The sequence below is a fragment of the Octopus bimaculoides genome, chromosome 2, assembly GCF_046866305.1.
Source record: "Octopus bimaculoides isolate indiv1 chromosome 2, ASM4686630v1, whole genome shotgun sequence".
NCBI lineage: Eukaryota > Metazoa > Mollusca > Cephalopoda > Octopoda > Octopodidae > Octopus > Octopus bimaculoides.
Window position 1 is genome coordinate 52457399 of NC_142929.1, and position 21459 is coordinate 52478857.

A 21459-nucleotide genomic window follows, 5' to 3' on the forward strand; every position below is an offset into this window, starting at 1 on the left:
GTTTCTGAAGAAGGCAAAAAAAATGTTAATTTTTCTTTAAGTACATGTTTTTATTGTGATTTTTTTAACTGAGGAATATCAGATAAGTTCTAGACAACGTACAAAAGTTGATAAAACTAACTAAAACCCAGTAAAATGATGATAATAATAATAATAATAATAATAATAATCCCTTGTACAGGCGCAAGGCCTGAAATTTGAGGGAGGGAGAAAGTCGATTACACTGACCCTAGTACACAACTGGTATTTGATTTATCGATGCCAAAAGGATGAAAGGCAAAACCGACCTCAGCAGAATAATAATAATAATAATAATAATAATGATTTCAAATTTTTTCCACAAGAGCAGCTTGGGATAGGGAGGATTATGTTGATTACATCAACCTCAGTGCATAACTGGTACTTTTTTTAATTGACCCCCAAAAGGATAAAAGGCAAAGTCAACTTCAGCAGAATAATAATAATAATAATACATAAAGCATTTCAGTACAGTGAAAATAGTACCAAAACAAACCACTGCACATACCCAAGGCACATAGAGCTGCACTCAGTAGTGCGTAGTGCAGTGAAAGCATGTAATAAAAATAAGACAACTGAATAATGATAATAATATTATTATAGTAAATTGGCCCAAAAGCACTTATCAGGGGAGGCACGATAATGTGGCTAAGTTTGTTCACTGAAGACTATGTGAAAAAAAGTACAGTCTTGGAAGAGCATGAAAATGGTACAGGTATACCAAATAAAGTTTTGGAACAAAATTGGTTTGGTCAAAACAAAATTAGACCTCACTCACAATATAAAGAAAAAACTCAAATATCTGCGATAAGGCCAAGTATAAGTCAATGGGAGAAAGAAAATAGAAACAAAAAAGATGTTTAAAGAATATAATAATGAACGATCTTATGTAACTAACAACAGTCTATTAATTTGAAACACCCAACTTTTATACTTCCCTTTGGTTGATATCTCAATACTTTTTGAATACCGAAATAAAAATTTATTTATTTTTTTACATCTAAATTTTAAAAAACAAATTTTACATCCATTTTACCATTACATATTTTGAGTCTTAATTTGTTTTTCCCATTTGATGATAAAATTTCTTTAACCCTTTAGTATTTAAACCGGGCCATATCCAATTCAAGTATTCTGTTTTCTGTTAAAACTAGCCAAATCCAGCCACTCACAACTACCCTACAATGTCATTCTAAAAGTAAGTAATCACATCATAAAAATTTTGACACATGAGGCTTTTTCGAGCGGGATCGTTTGCCAGTGCCCCCGGACTGGCTCATGTGCGGGCGACACATGAAATCTTTCGAGCGGGATCGTTTGCCAGTGCCCCCGGACTGGCTCATGTGCGGGCGACACATGATATCTTTCATGCGAGATCGTTGCCAGTGCCCATGGACTGGCTCTTGTGCGAGTGACACATGAGGTTTTTCGAGTGAGATCGTTGCTGGTGCCCCTGGACTGGCTCTTGTGCGGGTGGCACATAAAAGACACCATTTCGAGCGTGGCCGTTTTCGTGCGGGTGACACGTAAAAGCACCCACTACACTCTCTGAGTGGTTGGCGTTAGGAAGGGCATCCAGCTGTAGAAACTCTGCCAAATTAGATTGGAGCCTGGTGTTGCCATCTGGTTTCACCAGTCCTCAGTCAAATCGTCCAACCCATGCTAGCATGGAAGGCGGACGTTAAACGATGATGATGATGAAAATAATTAATGATTAATTCTAAACAATGTGAATAATTAAGCATTACATTTGAAAGAATAATCTGAATGTTAAAGCGTTAATGAAAATATCTAACTTTATGATTTAGATATCTACAGCTTACTTTTCAATCTTGATAGTGTAGTTGGTAACTGAACTAATTATAAAAAAAAAAAAATAAGAAGCACACTGAGACAAGCAGAGTAATAGGTTATGTGTAAAAACACTTGTAGTCACAAACAGTTAATTTAGTAATTTCCTGCAAACAACCTCAGCTCCAACGTCATTTTACTCAAACAAAATATTTTCCTGATCTTAACGCTCGACAATATTGTGTTGCAGGAATTTTTTTTCAGTTTTAGAGCTACACTGGATATCAAAAAAATTAGATCACTGGGAAAGTAACAGATGGTGTTCCACATGTTAAGCAATGCTGCAAAAACTTTTTCATTGTTACTTGATAACTACTGCATGAAGTAGTAGACAAATTCCCATCATATCACACCCTATGGTCATAAAAATGGGAAGGACACATTAGATAGTGTAGTATTGGATATACAAAATCAGTGTGTGTCAAAATTGGGATGTCTTTGATAACAGGTTTGCTTGGGCCAAAACAACAACTATGGATAACATCTATATAATAATCTGCTTGTTCGTTCACCCGTTATACTTTAGTTAGTTAGAGGTGGAGTGAGTGAGAGGTGGAGAAAAAGTGTATGAGAAGGAGGTGAGGAGTGTGAGTAGAGAAGAATGAAGTGAGGAAGAAGTAGAGAAATAGGTATAATAAAGCCAACTGCATCACGTGGTTAGTTGAAGAGAGGCGAAGAGCAAGAGAAAAGACAGTGAGAGAAAAGAGGGAGAGAGAAATGTTAACGATGTGCTGTAGGGTGGGGAGGGAAAGAGAAAGAGATATGTTTAGGATACAATATTTAGCAGAGGGCAATGTTCTGGTGGTGAGGTTAAAGAAAGGCGGATAAAGTGAGATGGGCAGGAGAGGCAGATGCATTGAGAGAGAGTTAGTAGATGTGAGAGGTGAAGAGAAAGAGAGAAATATTAAGTGCTTAGTCGCAGGAAATTTTAAAATATAATATATTATTGTGACTGGGAGTGAAATACTTGGCAAAATAAAAGTGCAAATAATTTATTTCTTAAATAGCTTCTAATCTTTTTTGTTCTGTGGAATTTCCACGAACCCGCTAGTCTATAATATTCGCCTTCTACTTGTTCGTTCGTTCGTTCACACGTTACGCTTTAGTTTGTTAGAGAGGAGGAGGTGGAGTGAAGGAGAGAGAGACAGAGAGAGGGAGGAGGAGTGAGTGAGATAGCAGATGGTCAACCGATGCGTTACGCTTTTAGTGGAAGTGAGAGTGAACAGACACGAAGAATGGAATTACATGGTTTAAAGTTTGTTGGAGAAAGAGAAACAAAGTGTTAAACAGGGGGATATTTTAAAATCGTATTCTATATTATCGTGACTGAAGGTGAAATAACTTAGCAAAATAAAAATTAAAATCATCCTTTCTTCCTTAAATAGCTTCGCTTAATTTTTTCCGTTACGTGTTATTTCCATGGGTCCCGCTAGTATTAATAAGATTCTGCGTGTCATGACATGTGTTCGAATGTTACGTCATGTTTTTGAAGGGAAATAACCCAGTTCAAACTATTATGGTTAGGCAGAATGTAAAACACAAAATAAGGGATTCATTCTAGTTTGTCTTTTAACTTTTTACATTTCTGAAAATTTTTTTGCTCTAAATATTTCATTCACGTCTACACCGTCTCTTCATGCTTTCGTATATTTTTGCAATGCAAACATCGTTCTCAGTTCACATGTAAACACCCTTCACTATGGAACGAAATAGAAAACTTGCAGCAACAAGAGAACGGATGAGACGGTACAGGCAGAGGATTAAAGACGAACAAAGAGAAGATGTAAAAGAAAGGATGAGACGAAATCAACGGATAAGACGAGCCAACATGAGTGAGCATGATCGTGCCAACTACCTACGGTATCAAAGAGAACGTCAACAAATACGAAGAGCGAAAATGGACGATGAACAGCGAGCTGACTATCTCCGAAAACAACGAGAGAGGGGGCAAGCGCGACGAAAGAACATGAGCGAAAAACAACAGACAGAATACAAGGAAAGACACAGAGAAAGGAATCGAATACGACGAGAAAACATGACCGAAGAACAGTTGATTAATTTAAGAAACGATCAAAGAATAAGACAACGCCAGAAACGATCTGGTGCTCGTATGATACGGCAACAGAATGAACAAGTTGCAACTGAATCCGACAATATCGGAGAAACGGACAGATCATGTTCTGATTGCGATGCTTTGAGAATCAGAAATGAGCCTCCAAACAGTTGTCATAACGGTAAAGTTCGACTTCTTTCTCTTGGTTAAATTTACATCTGCTCAGTTATTAATATCAATATTGTTATGGATACTATATGTCATAAAAATCCCAATTTTGCAATAATTTCAATCCGTTGTCTAGCTCATTCTCAAAAATATTTAACATAAACAAATCATACTTTTTACTGAAATTGAGCTGGGGTAAATACTTTCAGCGCATGCGCACTCCCGTCCTAACCAATCTGATCGCGAAGTATTTGCTTTAGAAATTTTAACATATACTTAGGCATAACCAAAATTTGAACTTGGGGTTGATTCTCAGTTATTAAAATGGACAAATTATTAACCATTTAATTTAGGAAAAACTTTTAATGAATGTTAGGCAATCATTACATTTGCATGGAACTTGAGGGAAGTTCACCTAAACCTGTCACAAACCTCGCTTGGATAGGAGAGTAGTGTGGGACAACTGATAATTGATACAGGTAAATTTAACATCGAAATGTGAATAAGAGAATCGATAAAACATGGATCTTGCACGAGTTCTGCAATCTTGTGAAACCCTTGTTTGTCTTTCTTTTTTTTTAGCCCTAGGTCAGCTATGATAAAAGTATCTCTAAATGAAAGGGTTCAAGCTCTGACTTTGCAGTCCTTCCCCCGGCTCAAAATAAATACTAAACAATTTTTAAGATGATAGAGCAAGGTTTGAGACAAATTTTCAGAAGATCAAGCGATCACGTTGCAAAGAATCTAATCAAAGACGGTGTACTTTTTAGAGCTGAAACTTTTCGGTTTATAACTAATGCTCAACATTGCTTAAACGCCTCACATTATAGCACTGAAGTTGTACCACAGTTAGTTCTCCTTTATATCCAACCATGTACAAAAAGTACCAGTCATACATCACAAGTGATTCAATCAACTCTTATTCATTTCCCAGTAAAATTCTTCAAGGCCGAAAATATAAGAAATCAGCCCCACACTACTACATACAACTTGCATGACGCGCAATATTTGTTTCACCTGTCTCATTTCTGTGTTGAACTCTCCATAGGGTCAGCTATCTTTCATTTTACCAGCACTAGGCATGTCTTGGTGTCGAGTCATTAATATTTTTGTTTAGTCCCAAAGTCAACTCTGATCAAGCAGACATGTAGTCCAAGAGTTCGACATTATCTGATATATATTTCCTTTTATAAGTCAACGTGTGATATTTCTAGTAACGTGGTCTCGCAAACTACTTGCCATTCACTTGTATCAATAATGATAATCGGAAAGGAATGAACAATACACATTCCTGCTATCCTATAAAATCAACGCATATTATCTACATAATATATATATATATATATATATATAGGACGAAAGCTGCCGTGAATTAGCTCCAAGAAGCCATCGCCTCTAGCTAGCTATGTGACACACGAAACCTGTGTCCTTTATAACCCTCGAACAGGGGAGGTCAGCAGTGTCCCCCTGCTGGTTTGGCATCTGCAGACTAGTTTCAGGGTGTTGCCCCTTGTCAATGCAGAGCAGCCAAGCCTTATATATATTATTTTGCTTAAAAGAGTTCCAACACTGTCTGTTTTTTATGTTTTATTTATATTCCTGCAGAACTAATGTGGGGTATAGAATATGGAATATACAATATATAATATGATATACAATATACAATATAAAATAAAATAACATAAAAATGGATGGCACCATGAAAGAAAGTATTGAATGTAGATGAAATATTGAGTGTTCAATATAAAGGATCAAATATATAAATATATAAATATAAATATATATATATAAAGGCGACTCGAGTTTCAGGGCTATTTCCCTTCGTCATGGCCGGTATGACAGACTTTAATATATATATATATATATATATATAGGCCACTCACTAGAGTTTTTCTCGGGTCATAGGTCAGCAGCAGCACAATGGGGTGAGAGGTTGGGGCTTAGGGGAGGCCACACTGCTGCTAAAAACTAAGACACACATAAGGATACACATCTTAGAAGAACAGAATGGAGTAAGTGGAGCAAGAACACACGGAAACGAAATGTGTCGCTGAAGAGGTCACAGATGTGTGACGAAAGATTTCCGGACAATGGACAGGCGTTAAAATAATAAAATAACAGTAATAAACGAGTGAAGAAAAGAAAAAAATATATAGTGCGTGTGTTTATTTGGCAAATAAATAAATAAATAAAATGACCATCCCGAAATACAACATATATACACACTCACACACACCAGAGTAAGCACATAAATTGTGAAACAAGGTAAGAAAAAATAGTACTCGAATACCGGAGGTAAAGTAATATGCTTTATTATTAAAGCTGCAAAAATGTCACAAAAAATTGCTACTCAGAGTTTTATGTTCCTGTTCGTCGGGCAGTCGTGATCCACACACACACATATCTATATATGTCCCGTCATAGAATGACCAATGGTTTCGCATTCATAAAGGGCTTAATCCCTTGGATGACTCGTCAGATTCTACAGCCGAAGGCCATATAGTTCTTCAAGGATATCAAATATAAATATTCTCAGCCAGGAGTACGTACGAAATATTGCCATGTTCGAATAATAGCCTTTCATATCGATGGAGATGATAAAATGAACACCGGCTCAATGCTGGGACAAATTCAATTGCTTTTTATTCCTGAACGTAAACATTTTAGCCTTGTGGTAAAACAGCTGAAAGTGGTCGATATGTCCAAGTGACTAAGATGTTATTATGTTAAACGTTTTGTCCTTTTTAGATTCAAAATTGTTTTTGAATGGAATTTTTCTTCCATCCTTGGCTCGATCAAGAACACTTAGCGATTCTCATCATAGACATTAGTTTCTGAAACGTGTGTGTGCGTGTTTCTTTTGAAGGTGAAAAATAGCACTAGGAAACATCGAGATCGTTCAAATTTAACAATAAATCATTGAAAGGAAAGAAAAAAAAAGCAGAAAAACAAACTGGCATTGTGTTTGGAGATAATTATTAGATGCGCAGTGGAGTGATAAAAACGATAGAGCCCTGAACTATATAAAGCCTAACAATAGGTAATCTTCAAGTTTAGGGGGATAAAAAAAATAAATAAAAATATTCAAGGGAAGTAACTGAACGTCTTACCAGTATTCTCCGTACATCTCTGTTTATAAATAAATCACACACGTGATTTGATTGACGTTAGGGTTAGGGTGTGATTTATTTATAAACTGCTAGAAGAAAACGGATAATACTGGTAAGTCGTTCAGTTATTTCCCTTGAATATTTTTATTTACTTTTTTTACCCCCCCTAAACTTGAAGATTATCAACCCCCCTAAACTTGAAGATTACCACAATATTCATCCCTCTACACTTTGAATTAAAGAGTTCGCGTTTCATTCATCAAGGGTTAGTAAATTACTAGAGAAGAGATGAGAATAGTTAAGTCATTTATGAACTTTCCTTGTACACTTGTAGTCCTCATTAAAACAGAAGCCCTTTTATTATCAATGAATCTTGCGGCTTTTACAAATGTCATGTGGAATTATGTAAACAACGGAAAAAGATTCAGAATGATGCTGCAACTGATTTATACCAATAAAAGAACGGCCGATTATTCGTCTTTTCACCTACTCTCTTTGGCGGTGGTGAGGAAGACGAAAACCCCACAAAATGAGCCTGATTTAATAAATCTTGATAGTATATGAAAAAGAAAAAAAACAAAACAAACGAACGTATATAAATATAAGAATAACCTTGAGAAAACATTTTTACGTGGCAATTAACAGTGGAATTCTGGTTTAGGCAACCCATATAACCCCTCATAACTTAGGTTAACTTTTTTTTTATTTTTTGCGAATTTGTGTTACATACGGGAATTCATACGATTATGCAAAAAGAAAAAGAGAAAAGAAATTGTGTGATTTAAGGGTTATTTAGCTGTCATTTTTAGCACATCTCACGACCACCTGATAACCCCTACTCGTTTGTCACTGACGCATGGATGTTTTTCAATATCTTTCTCCCCATATGCATTTAATGGTCTGTTGCTAGGATTTAAGCAAAAATTTCGGACTGTCTGTATAAGTGATTTTTTTTTTAAATCGAAAAATTAAAAACATTCTTTTTTAAATTTCGAAAAATTAAAAAACAATTTTTTGTTTTTCATAATTGTATGAATTCCCGTGTATAGAATGCAAAATTTACAAAAATGTTTCTGAAAATTCTAAAAAATAAAAAAGTTACGAGGGGTTGGTTATATGGGGTACTTGAAGTAGAATTCCGCCCAATTAACAGATTTGTTGAATGTCAATATTATGTACATGTCATCAATAAGGCTTACTGAATCACCCACTGATGGATATTCGTCGTAGGTGAATATACACAAACATATATATGCATGTGTGTATACAAACACTTAATTTTTTTTATTGTTAATTTTGTGATGTTGCATGCATTAAATATGGAAAGACTAACTTAACAGAGACAGTACACACACACACACACGAAATTCACTAAGCTGTTTATCTTATAATCAAAGGACTTCTTTACCTTATTTTCAAGATCCTCTTTTAGGCAACAGAGATTTTTGTAGATATTTTCAACATTCCGCAGCGATCTAATATCGTCGCCAAATTCTCTATTAAGGAAATCGATCGTGTTATTATCCACGTCGTCCTCTTCGCTGGGGGCCGCCATTTTTATATATATTTATATATATATAGTAGATAGCCGCACATAAGTGAATGTGAGGTAAAAATGAAAGAGATTGTAGCAGTTGTTATATATATTATGTAGACGTGCAAAAATAGATGAAGGCAAGACAAAAATTAATGTTCTTCAAGGGAGATAACTTGCAATTAAAGTTTACGTCATTATTGACAATATGGTCCTTTTTCTGTAGTAATGCCCTCTTTTTTTTTTATACGTGCTGAACACAATGTTACGAACAGTTCCATTTGTTATAAGACTTCAATAGACATGCACTGCTTCTTCACTTGGAAGTGAAAACATGAAGCTTTATTGTGATCAGGGTTTCAAAGTTCTTAACTCATGTCATTTTATATATATATATCCATAGCCGTACTTTCGTAAAATGGAAATTATTGCGTGCAACATCATTACATATATCTCTCTAGTTGACATATTTTATTTTAACGAGCATTTACACACAGATCTTTTGAAGTAAACGCTTTTAAAACGACAGACTATGAAAAAATGTGTCACAGTTAGGTTGATTCGTGTAAAATTTTCAAATAAGTAAAAAAAAAAAAAACAGACGATAAAAGTTGTATGAAACTGAATTACCTCACTATGTCTAAAATAAGAATTATCATACCGGAGTGCAGTTAAGACATTCAAGCTTAATAAGTAATATAGTGAGTTGAAGGAAATTTTCAAACAAGCGATATCTGGCCCAAATATTGTACCTGTTTTATGTTCAAACTAGTCAAATCTAGCCTTTCACACCTACCCTACAATGTCATTCTAAAAATATACAATAACATAGCTCTGTATTTAAGAGATGAGGAATTATTTATATTATTTACAAGATGAGGATAAATATCCGTCGATTGTATATAATGTAAATAATATACAATAACATCATCGAAATCTCCAAGCTAAGAGAATAGGCATGATTAATTAAAATAATGTGAATAAACAGGCATTCGACAGAGTAATCTGAATACGAAAGGGTCAACTGATTATCTCTACAGTGAATAAAACGCTTCAAATATAAAAACCAAAACCAGGTATGATTCTTATAATATTAGCCAAGCAGATTTTCAGAAAATAAATATCGTGTAAATGGGAATGGATCTTCTCTTTAAAGTTAATTGTTGAAAGCAACAGCTCAGTTGACAATATTTAGATGTGATTAATATGCATAGAAAATTTGATAGAATGTGGTTATGCTTTACAGCTAAGATCTACTCCCGTCTACAAAACTTGAGATTGTTTAGTAGATGATGCTGTTTCTCATCTAATCTTGGGTCAATTAGATGCATACACCCAACTTAGGGTTTGAAACTTGAGAAATGAGAAAGTAAAAACAAGAATCTTTCTTGTTGTTTGATGACTTATGACCATTCAATGACCCACATACAACCGGGACTTCCTTTATATCAACGGAATTGTCAATGGTTTCTTTGAAATTATACAGCAAAAGTAGTATATTTCAGATATGCAAATGTCAAATTATTATATTTCTCTCTTTTTTTTTTTTTTTTCTGTAAACGAAACCACCTTTTCGGAGTCCACATTATAAAACAGTAATACATATTGGAATAGTGCATCTGTCAAATGATTTGTAGGCCTCTAAATTTTACATTTATTTATTTTTTTTTTTAAGGGTTAAGATAGAAGAGGCTGTGCCTTGGGCTTTTGCAGGCCCTTCAAGAGTGATGAGATTGATGAAGCTGAAGTTCACCTTAAGCAATTGTAAGTCAAAAACCGAAAGGAAAACGTGGGCAAGAAAGGAATTCGAGAGGATTGATATTACAAGAAGGAAGAAGGCGGTGAGCTAGCAGAATCATCAGCATGCTGGGCAAAATGCTTAGAAGTATTTCATCTGTCTTTACGTTCTGAGTTCAAATTCCGCTGAGGTTGATTTTGTCTTTGATCCTCTCGGAGTTGATAAAATAAGTACCAGTTGAACACTGGGGTTAATATAATTGACTTCTTCCCTCCCCCAAACTTGCTGGCCTTGTGCTAATATTTGAAACCCATATCATGATAAGGGAGGATTTGGCGTAGGTTTAACACCAGGCTAACACAATATGAATAATGTGGGAAAAGTGAGAACAATTTTTGAATACATTATTTACATTTGACGGATATTTGTCCTCATCTTGTTTGTTGCTAACACAATAATGTACATAATTCCTCATTTCTTAAATATAAACTGTAATTTTTGAATAGTATAAAACTGCCTTGCTATTTATAATTAGTTTTTAAATAATACAGTCGAGAATTTTCAAGAAAAAGAAAACATTCTCAGGAATTCTCAATTGCATTTTTAAAGAAATTTTCATGTAAGAAGCCATAATTATAAAATAATCACAATCTATCATCAAAATAAAATACGAAGTTTGACAATATTTTCTCAGGCAATTACAAATGCAAATATAAATATATGTGTTTCTCCAAGTTATAATGATAATTTTTTTCTTAATTAACCAGAAGAGTTACAGTAAGATTAAGGACAGTACAGGATGCAACAGTGTGGGATTGCATGGAAAAAATAATGCAAACAAGAAATGATAATAAAAAAAAAAAGCAGAAAAGAAAAGAATTCCCCTTGAAACATGTATGGAGGAGACTTTCAAGAGTTATTCACGGAAACTCTGCAGAAACAACAGTCACCCTGACCACTAAGAAACTGCTCAGAGTTGAACCTTCATTTGGACTACATTTCAACAAATTTGCTGGGAAGTAGCACTTTCTTCTCTATCCTCTTTTTCCTTTTCAAGTGAAACTTGCAACATTTGTTGCGGGCAGAAGATGTCTGTCTTCTGCCCTCTCAGTCTTGTCCACCACACAACCTCTTTTGCCAAGACCATCAGACAAATAAACACTGCATGTCCTTCTCTGCCAACAGAAGGGGATGAGATCATCTTCACAACAGACTTATCTGGTGACCGGATCCATCCTACATGTGCAGACATTGGATGAGTGCATGCACAACGGTTTTGTTGCCCTATGCACATATTGGCAAGATTCAACTGACAGCACTTATATGCTTATAGTATCATTTCGAACTGACAGTGTCCCTACCATGACAATTGGTAACAATGCTGGATCAGGTATTTCTGAGGCACTAGGCTAGAAAATTTTCAGATAGCAAGTAAACAAATCCGTTTCAGCTATATGGTTCCTTGAGCAAGTGTCTTCTACTATACCCTCAAATTGACCAAAGAGTGGATTTGTTAGATGGAAACTGAAAGAAGCCTGTTGTATATATATATATTATATGTATGTGTGTGTTTGCATTTATCTTTGTCTGCCATCACCACTTGACAACCGGTGTTGGTGTGTTTATATCTCTGTTATCTAGTAGTTTGGCAAAAGACCAATAGAATAAACACCAGGCTTAAGAAAATAAGTACTGGGGTTGATTTGTTTGACTAAAATCATTTCAAGGTGGTACCCCAACATGGTTGCATTCTAATGAGTGAAACAAATAAAAAGAAAAAGATTATGCTATAAAACAAGAAACAAACAAAAAAACGTGATCTTCAGATTTTTGTTTTGAATCTGAAAAAGAAAAAAGTCAGAAACTAGTAAAAGTTAGATTTAAAGTTGCTGTAACTCTTAGTGTAAATAAATTTGCATTTGGAATTATATAAAATTTATCCTCTCAATGTAAGTAAGACACATTATACTCAGGTTTATCTTTGTACATAAATCTTTTCCAGAAATAATGAACATTACCTCTACTATGTCACAACTTATCTCAGTAACAAGAGTGATAGGCAATATGTGCACCTTACAAAACCATATTCAACAATACATACTAATTATAAATTCACTATTAAGTCCACCTTCCTAATAAAATTCAATATTTATTATCCAGTGAGTAACCCTTGAAAGTCTCCTCCATACATGTTTCAAGGGGAATAAAGCCTAGTACTTTATTTTTCCAAAGTGATCAACCCAATGAAGTGCCAGCACACAGCAGCTGCTGGATCATATTTATCTGTTTAATTATTTATAAAATATTAGGTTGTCCGGAATGTTTGTGCCGATTTCTAAAGGAAAGAAAAAGGTCAATAAATACTTGCCATTACATTTTTAATCAACCAAATATGAACCATTTTGTTGCACAATGCGTCTCCATATTTCCTTTAACTTGAAAATACTCTCTTCCCAGAATTGAGGTGGTTTCATGGCAAATAAGTCGAAAGGTAAGCTACTATAAATCGGCACGAACTTTCTGGACAACCCAATAATTTATGTAAGGCAACAAGAGTGAAACATCAGAAACTAACAGCTGTTGCTGCAGCATAGAAACAATTATTGTAATTTGTTAATTAAAGCCTGTTTATTCCACTTTCTTGTATAAATTTTTATAAATTCTATACACTAATGGAGTTTCACATATATATCCATCCTAAGGAATAATCCTGCTGTTTGATGGCATATGGTACCTGATAGCTTTATAGAAACCTTTAAATGCATGTTATAAGGTTATTATCCAAATAATACTGAATACACACACACACACATTGTTTATTATATAACTTTGTAGATTGGCACCCATGCCAACGTCTCTTTCATTGAACACTAAACTCAGCTTGCAAAGAGCTGTTGGAGCAAGCAAAAGCGAAATCGTGATGGCACCTGTACCAGTGGAGCACTAAGAGCACCATCTGAGCGTGATTGTTGCCAGAGCAGCTGTCTGGCTTCTGTGCCGTTGGCACGTGAAAAACATTCGAGTGAGATCATTGCCAGTGCTGCTGGACTGGCTCCTGTGCAGGTGGCACGTAAAATTCACCATTTCGAGCGTGGCTGTTGCCAGTACCGCCTGACTGGCCTTCATGCCGGTGGCACGTAAAAGCACCCACTACACTCTCAGAGTGGTTGGTGTTAGGAAGGGCATCCAGCTGTAGAAACTCTGCCAAATCAGATTGGAGCCTGGTGTAGCCACCTGGTCCACCAGTCCTCAGTCAAATCGTCCAACCCATGCTAGCGTGGAAAGCGGACGTTAAACGATGATGATGATGATGATTATATATATATATATATATATATATATGTATATATATATATATATATATATATATATATATATATATATATATATATATGTATGTATGTATGTATGTATGTATGTATGTATGTATGTATGTATGTATATATATATATATATATATATATATATATATATATATATATATATGTATATATATATATATATATATATATATATGTATATATATATATATATGTATATATATATATGTATATATATATATATATGTATATATATATATGTATATATATATATGTATATATATATATGTATATATATATATGTATATATATATATGTATATATATATATATGTATATATATATATATGTATATATATATATGTATATATATATATATATATATATATATGTATATATATATATATATATGTATATATATATATATGTATATATATATATATATATATATATATATATATATATATATATATATATATATATATATATGTATATATATATATATATATGTATATATATATATATATATGTATATATATATATATATATATATATATATATATATATATATATATATATATATATATATATATATATATATATATATATATATATACATACATACAAGGCGCCGAGCTGGCAGAAATGTTAGCATGCTGGCCAAAATGCTTAGTGTTATTCTGTCTGCCATTATGTTCTGAGTTCAAATTCCGCCGAGGTCGACTTTGCCTTTCATCCTTTTGGGGCCGATTAGATAAGTACCAGTTACACACTGGAGTCGATGTATTCGACTTAATCCCTTGTTTGTTCCCTCTATGGGCAATAAAGAAATATATATATTTATATATATATATATATATATATATATATATATATATACATATATATATACATATATATATATATATATATATATATATATATATATATATATACATATATATATATACATATATATATATACATATATATATATACATATATATATATACATATATATATACATATATATATATATATATATATATATATATATATATATATATATACATATATCATCATCATCATCATCATCGTTTAACGTCCGCTTTCCATGCTAGCATGGGTTGGACGATTTGACTGAGGACTGGTGAAACCGGATGGCAACACCAGGCTCCAGTCTGATTTGGCAGAGTTTCTACAGCTGGATGCCCTTCCTAACGCCAACCACTCAGAGAGTGTAGTGGGTGCTTTTACGTGTCACCCGCACGAAAACGGCCACGCTCGAAATGGTGTCTTTTATGTGCCACCCGCACAAGCCAGTCCAGGGGCACTGGCAACGATCTCGCTCGAAAATCCTACAGGAGCCAGTCAGGCGGTACTGGCAACGGCCACGCTCAAAATGGTGCATCTCATGTGCCACCCGCACAAGAACCAGTCCAGGGGCACTGGCAACGATCTTACTTGGCTTGCCGGGTCTTCTCACGCACAGCCCATTTCCAAAGGTCTCGGTCCGTAGTCATCGCCTCGGTGAGGCCCAATGTACGAAGGTCTTGCCTCACCACCTCAGCCCAGGTCTTCCTGGGCCTACCTCTTCCACGGGTTCCCTCAACTGTTAGGGTGTGGCACTTTTTCACGCAGCTATCCTCCTCCATTCTCACCACATGTCCATACCAGCGCAATCGTCTCTCTTGCACGCCACAACTGATGCTTCTAATGTTCAGCTTTTCTCTCAAGATACTTACACTCTGACGGGTATTCACATTGACATTACACATCCAACGGAGCATACTGGCTTCATTCCTTGCGAGCTTACGTATGTCCTCAGCAGTTACAGCCCATGTTTCACTGCCATGTAGCATGGTTGTTCGTACGCATGCGTCATACAGTCTGCCTTTTACTCTGAGTGAGAGTCCCTTTGTCGCCAGCAGGGGTAAGAGCTCTCTAAACTTTGCCCAGGCTATTCTTATTCTAGCAGCTACACTTTCAGCGCACCCACCCCCACTACTAACTTGGTCGCCCAGATAGCGGAAGCTATCGACTACCTCTAGTTTTTCACCCTGGAATGAGATAGAAGTTGTTTCCTGTTTGTTTGCAGTCTTTATTGCACCTGAACATCTGCCACAAACAAAAACTAACTTGCTAGTTAACCTGCCTTTGATGTTGCTGCACCTCTTATGTGTCCATAGCTTGCACCGGGTACATCTTATAGAGTTACTACCTACTCCTTTTCTACATACTGAGCAGGGCCATCTACCTGAAGGGGTTTGTGTTTTATCTACCTTCCTACTTATTAGGATTTTGGTTTTAGCTAGGTTGACTCTAAGGCCCTTCAATTCTAGACCTTGCTTCCACACCTGAAACTTCTCCTCTAGTTCTGATAGTGACTCCGCAATTAGGGCAAGGTCATCAGCATAGAGGAGCTCCCAGGGGCAACCTGTCTTGAACTCCTCTGTGATTGCCTGGAGGACTATGGTAAATAATAGGGGGCTGAGGACGGAACCTTGGTGGACCCCTACCTCTACCCGGAATTCATTGCTGTACTCATTTCCAACCCTCACCTTACTGGCCGCATCTCTGTACATGGCTCGCACAGCTCTCACTAGCCATTCTTCTATCCCAAGTTTCCTCATTGACCACCAGATAAGGGATCGGGGGACCCTGTCAAAGGCTTTCTCCATGTCAACGAAAGCCAGGTACAGAGGTTTATCCTTGGCTAGGTATTTCTCTTGCAACTGTCTCACTAGAAATAAGGCATCAGTAGTGCTTTTACCTGGCACGAACCCAAACTGCATCTCATCTAAATTGATTCGCTCCCTAATTAGTTGGGCTATGACCCTCTCTGTAACTTTCATAACCTGATCTAACAGCTTGATGCCTCTGTAATTATTTGTATCTAAAGCGTCCCCTTTACCTTTGTAGCAGTTGACTATGATGCTGCTACACCAGTCATAGGGTATGACTCCTTCGTGTATCACCTGGTTCGTAATACGGGTGACTAGGCTATAGCCAACACTGCCAGATATTTTGAGCATCTCTGCAGTGATTCCTGATGGGCCGGGGGCTTTCCCGGTCTTCATACTCTTAATTGCTTTATCTACCCTGGTACTATCAACTCGGATAGCTGGTCCCTCTATTGGGTCGACATAAGGCAGGCTCTCTTTCTCCCATTCATTCTCTTTATTAAGCAATCTATCGTAGTGGCATCTCCAGACCTCTTTCTTTGCATCCTCATTTAATGCAAGCGTACCATCATCCATGCGAACACATTTCTCTCCTACAACATCACTATTCTCTCTCCTACACTGTCTTGCAACACGAAATACCTCGAGTCTTTGGTCCTCACGGCGCAGAACATTGGCAAATCTTTCCTTATCTGCTTCCCCTCTGGCTAAATAAACCTGTCGCCTAGCCTCCCTTCTGGCACATTGGTACAATTCCCTGCTACCACCGTTCTTCCAGTCCTTCCAAGCTTGTTTCTTTTGTCTAATAGCCCTGTCTACCTCCTTGTTCCACCACCACGTTACTCTGGGTTGGGAGGGGACCTTACACCACCCACAAATCTGGTCGGTGGCTTTCAACAGGTTGTCCCGCAGAAATCTCCAATTGTCTTCCACGTTGTATGATGCTATATCCCCTTCTATTTCGTTAAATGCTTCAAGTAACTTGTCTCTAAGTCTCTGTCCGTTTGCAGGGTCTTTAAGCTTCCACACCCTTCTTCTCCAAGCCTGTCTAATTCTGGGCACCCATTTTGCCTTGATCCCAAAGTCGCTAACTACTATTCTATGTTGTGGGGTACATTCTTCGCCAGGGTAGGTTTTGGCATTTATAAGCCGCCCTCTTTCCCTATTTCTGGCGAGGATGTAGTCGATTTGGCTAGAGTGTCTGCCGGAGCGGTAGGTGACTAGGTGACTGGCAGGTTTCCTGAAGTTGGTATTGCAGACCATAAGATTGGTTGCATCACAGAACTCCAGCAGTCTGGTTCCCTCCTCGTTGCGGGAACCGAAGCCATAGCCTCCATGTATGCCATGGAAGCCCCCAGCACGACGTCCGACATGACCGTTGAAGTCTCCAGCCACAAAGAGAAGGTCCCTGTCACTCGTCGACGAGGTAGTTTGCAAGAGGGTGTCATAGAATTGGTCTTTCAGACCATCTGGTAGCCCAGGTTGAGGTGCATAGGCTGAGATGACAGTAGCTAATCTATGATGAAGCACTAGTCTGATCTTAAGTACTCTGTCACTTACTCTAACGACCTCGATTACCTTATCCACCCATTTCTCCGCTAGAAGTATTCCTATGCCCCCGACCCCGTCAGTGTTCCCTGCCCAGAAAATCTTGTACCTGTATTCTTTGCCTGTGAGGAACCTTGCAGAACCTCCTCTCCATCTTACTTCCTGGATGCAGCACATATCTACGCATCTCCGTTCAAGCATCTCAACAATTTCACCAGATCTACCTTTCAGCGTGCCGACGTTGAGAGTGCCAATCCTAACAGTATGGGTGTTGGGGGTGTGGGCCTGTAGCCTGGGAAGGGGAAAAGCAGTGTCGTGTACCTGAAAAGAAAACTTGCAATTGGAAGAATTCATAAGCAAAACAGTACCTACAACCTGCAAACATTTCTCAACCTTAATGCGCTACCCAAAGGTAGGGGAGAGGATGGCCAAGGCCACTAGATGGGTTCCGGGAGACAGCCGAGGTTGACAGGATGACAGAGGGATGAACTTCCGGTGGAGGGGGCGGGATGACAGAGGAATGAACTTCCGGTGGAGGGGGTGGGATGACAGAGGAATGAACTTCCGGTGGAGGGGGTGGGATGACAGAGGAATGAACTTCCGGTGGAGGGGGTGGGATGACAGAGGAATGAACTTCCGGTGGAGGGGGCGGGATGACAGAGGAATGAACTTCCGGTGGAGGGGGTGGGATGACAGAGGAATGAACTTCCGGTGGAGGGGGTGGGATGACAGAGGAATGAACTTCCGGTGGAGGGGGTGGGATGACAGAGGAATGAACTTCCGGTGGAGGGGGTGGGATGACAGAGGAATGAACTTCCGGTGGAGGGGGTGGGATGACAGAGGAATGAACTTCCGGTGGAGGGGGTGGGATGACAGAGGAATGAACTTCCGGTGGAGGGGGTGGGATGACAGAGGAATGAACTTCCGGTGGAGGGTGTGGGATGACAGAAGGATGACAGACGAATGAACTTCCGGTGGAGGGGGTGGGAGGGCGGGTTACCGCCAGCGAGTAGATAGGGCTCTTAATTGTAGATTTTAAATATTTGGGAGACAACAATGCATAAATCGTAATTTTTTAAAAGAGCAATGAATTCTGGGTGATTAGAATATAACGTAGCATGAATTTAGGAAGCTTAGAAAATGAATAAGCATGAATTTAAGACAACAACTGAATTCAATTGAATTTCATGGAGAGAAACAAGATAAATAATAGGGGGCAAAACTAAAGCGCAAGGTATTGAGATGTTTGAGGCCGTAAATAAATAAAAAATCTCTATCTTATCTGCATCTTGGGTATTTCGTCGTAGTACGTCAGCGAGATAATTTAGAATGGGTTTCTCATTTATATATAGCCAGAACCTGAAGACCTTAAGGAAAAACTACGAAGGGGAGAGAGAGGATGGAGGGGTAGACAGAGGCATGGCGGGAGAAAAGATCATCATCATCATCATCATATATATATATAAAGAGAGAGAGAGAGAGAGAGAGGGGGGACCAGTCAAGCAGCACATCACGCTGTAATTCTTGGGCTGAGAAATCAACACTTAAAAGCCATAATTTTAAGGAGCGATAAGAATTTTTGAATAAAGGAAAATGGGTAGTGGTGGGTAGGTACCGCCAGCGAGTAGATAGGGCTCTTAATTGTAGATTTTAATTATATATATATATATATATATATACATACATACATACATACATACATACATACATACATACATACATACATATATATATATATATATATATATATATATATATATACATATATATATATATAATCATCATCATCATCATCGTTTAACGTCCGCTTTCCACGCTAGCATGGGTTGGACGATTTGACTGAGGACTGGTGGACCAGGTGGCTACACCAGAACATCCACCCCTAGGGGTCAGCCACACTTAAGTGGCAATATACTACACTTTATCGTGCAGTTACTGTTAATACTTCATTTAGAGAATTAACATTGCTTATATATATATATATATATATAAATTTAAAGAATGGAGTAAACGCATATTATAACTGCATGCTTTTATTCCGACATATGTTTCGAAGAATTACAATTTATGCGATCATTGTTTACATTTTTAACATCGCTGATTCCTATGGATCGCATAAATTGTAATTCTTCGAAACATATCTCAGAATAAAAGTATGCAGTTATAATATGCTTTTACTCCATTCTTTAAATTTATATATACTCAAATACCCAAAATATCAAGGAGTTTCTACCTCATAAACAGGAGTTACACCACGGTTATTTTGTGATCTTTGCTACCCCGGTACCTATTGACCAATTTATTTTATCCGAGTTATTTTTTACTTGGAGAAAATAAATACATATAATAAAAAAATATATATATATATATATATATATATATATATAAATATATATATATATATATATATATATATATATATATCAGATTGGAGCCTGGTGTAGCCATCTGGTTTCACCAATCGTCAGTCAAATCGTCCAACCCATGCTAGCATGGAAAGCGGATGTTAAACGACGACGATATCTGTGTGTGTGTGTCTGTGTTTGTACCCCCGCCATCGTTTCACAACCAATGTTGCTGTGTTTATGTCCCTGTAACTTAGCCATTTGGCAAAACACACCGATAGAATAAGTACTAGGCTTACAAAGAATAAATCCTGGGGTCGATTTCTTCAACTAAAGGTGGTGCTCCAGCATGGCTGCAGTCACATGACTGAAAGAAGTAAAACAATAAAAACTATGCCATTTTAATCCCGAGCAACGCCAGGTATCTCTGCTAGTATATATATATATATATATATATATATATATATATATTACAAATATTTTAATAATTATATACATAACTATAACAAGGGATTGGCTATAAGCCTTTTTAGACGTCTATTTTTCTAGCACGTGGAGAGACTTATAGCCAATCCCTTGTTATAATTATGTATATAAATATCAAAATATTAGTAAAATTTACCTTTAAGGTTTTTATTTCCATGCTGACCCCTTGGTAAAATCATTTATGATTTTTACCCTTTATTATGATTAATATACATATATACATACTTTTAATATACATTACATACTTTGGAGTATGCAATACTTCAGATCATACTTATTTATGTAATTAGTAATAAAATAATTTATGTAATGGTATGAGTGTCAAAAATCAGCAACTAATAGCTGTTGCTGCTGCAAAGAAATAATTTTATTTTGCTAATTAAAGCCTGTTTATTTCATTTTCTTGTGAGTTACTTGCTGACCCTACCAGTGTTAGGGCCAAGTAAAAAGCATCCAGTCCACACTGTAAAGTGGCTGCCATTTGGAAGGGCATCCAGCTATAAAAATCATGCCAAAACTAATCTCACTGATGTTAGTGCCACGTAAAAAGCACTGAGTCCACTTTGCAGAGTGGTTAGTGTTAGGAAGGGCATCCAGCTGTAAAAACCCTGCCAAAACAGACACAA

General features: G+C 36.8%; 2 protein-coding genes across 4 annotated transcripts in view; one reads left to right on the top strand and one right to left on the bottom strand.

Annotated features, from left to right (window-relative positions):
* The window catches only part of LOC106867402 (RAD50-interacting protein 1), a 39492-nt gene extending 30370 nt beyond the window's left edge, over positions 1 to 9122 (bottom strand). Inside the window, exon 1 of the mRNA XM_014912264.3 lies at positions 8609 to 9122. Within this exon, the coding sequence (XP_014767750.2) occupies positions 8609 to 8755 (147 nt within the window). The 5' untranslated portion in view covers positions 8756 to 9122. The remainder of the gene's footprint in view (positions 1 to 8608) is intronic.
* LOC106867401 (SUMO-conjugating enzyme UBC9-B) overlaps positions 3355 to 21459 on the top strand; it is a 42832-nt gene continuing 24727 nt past the window's right edge. The window contains exons 1-2 of one of the 3 annotated variants that reach the window (XM_089345558.1): positions 7228 to 7312; positions 10410 to 10498. In XM_089345558.1, coding sequence (XP_089201684.1) covers positions 10462 to 10498 — 37 coding nt within the window. In that variant the 5' untranslated portion in view covers positions 7228 to 7312; positions 10410 to 10461. Of the gene's footprint in view, positions 4104 to 7217; positions 7313 to 10409; positions 10499 to 21459 lie in introns of those variants that run through there. The other 2 variants (XM_089345551.1, XM_089345571.1) reach the window with 2 other exon arrangements.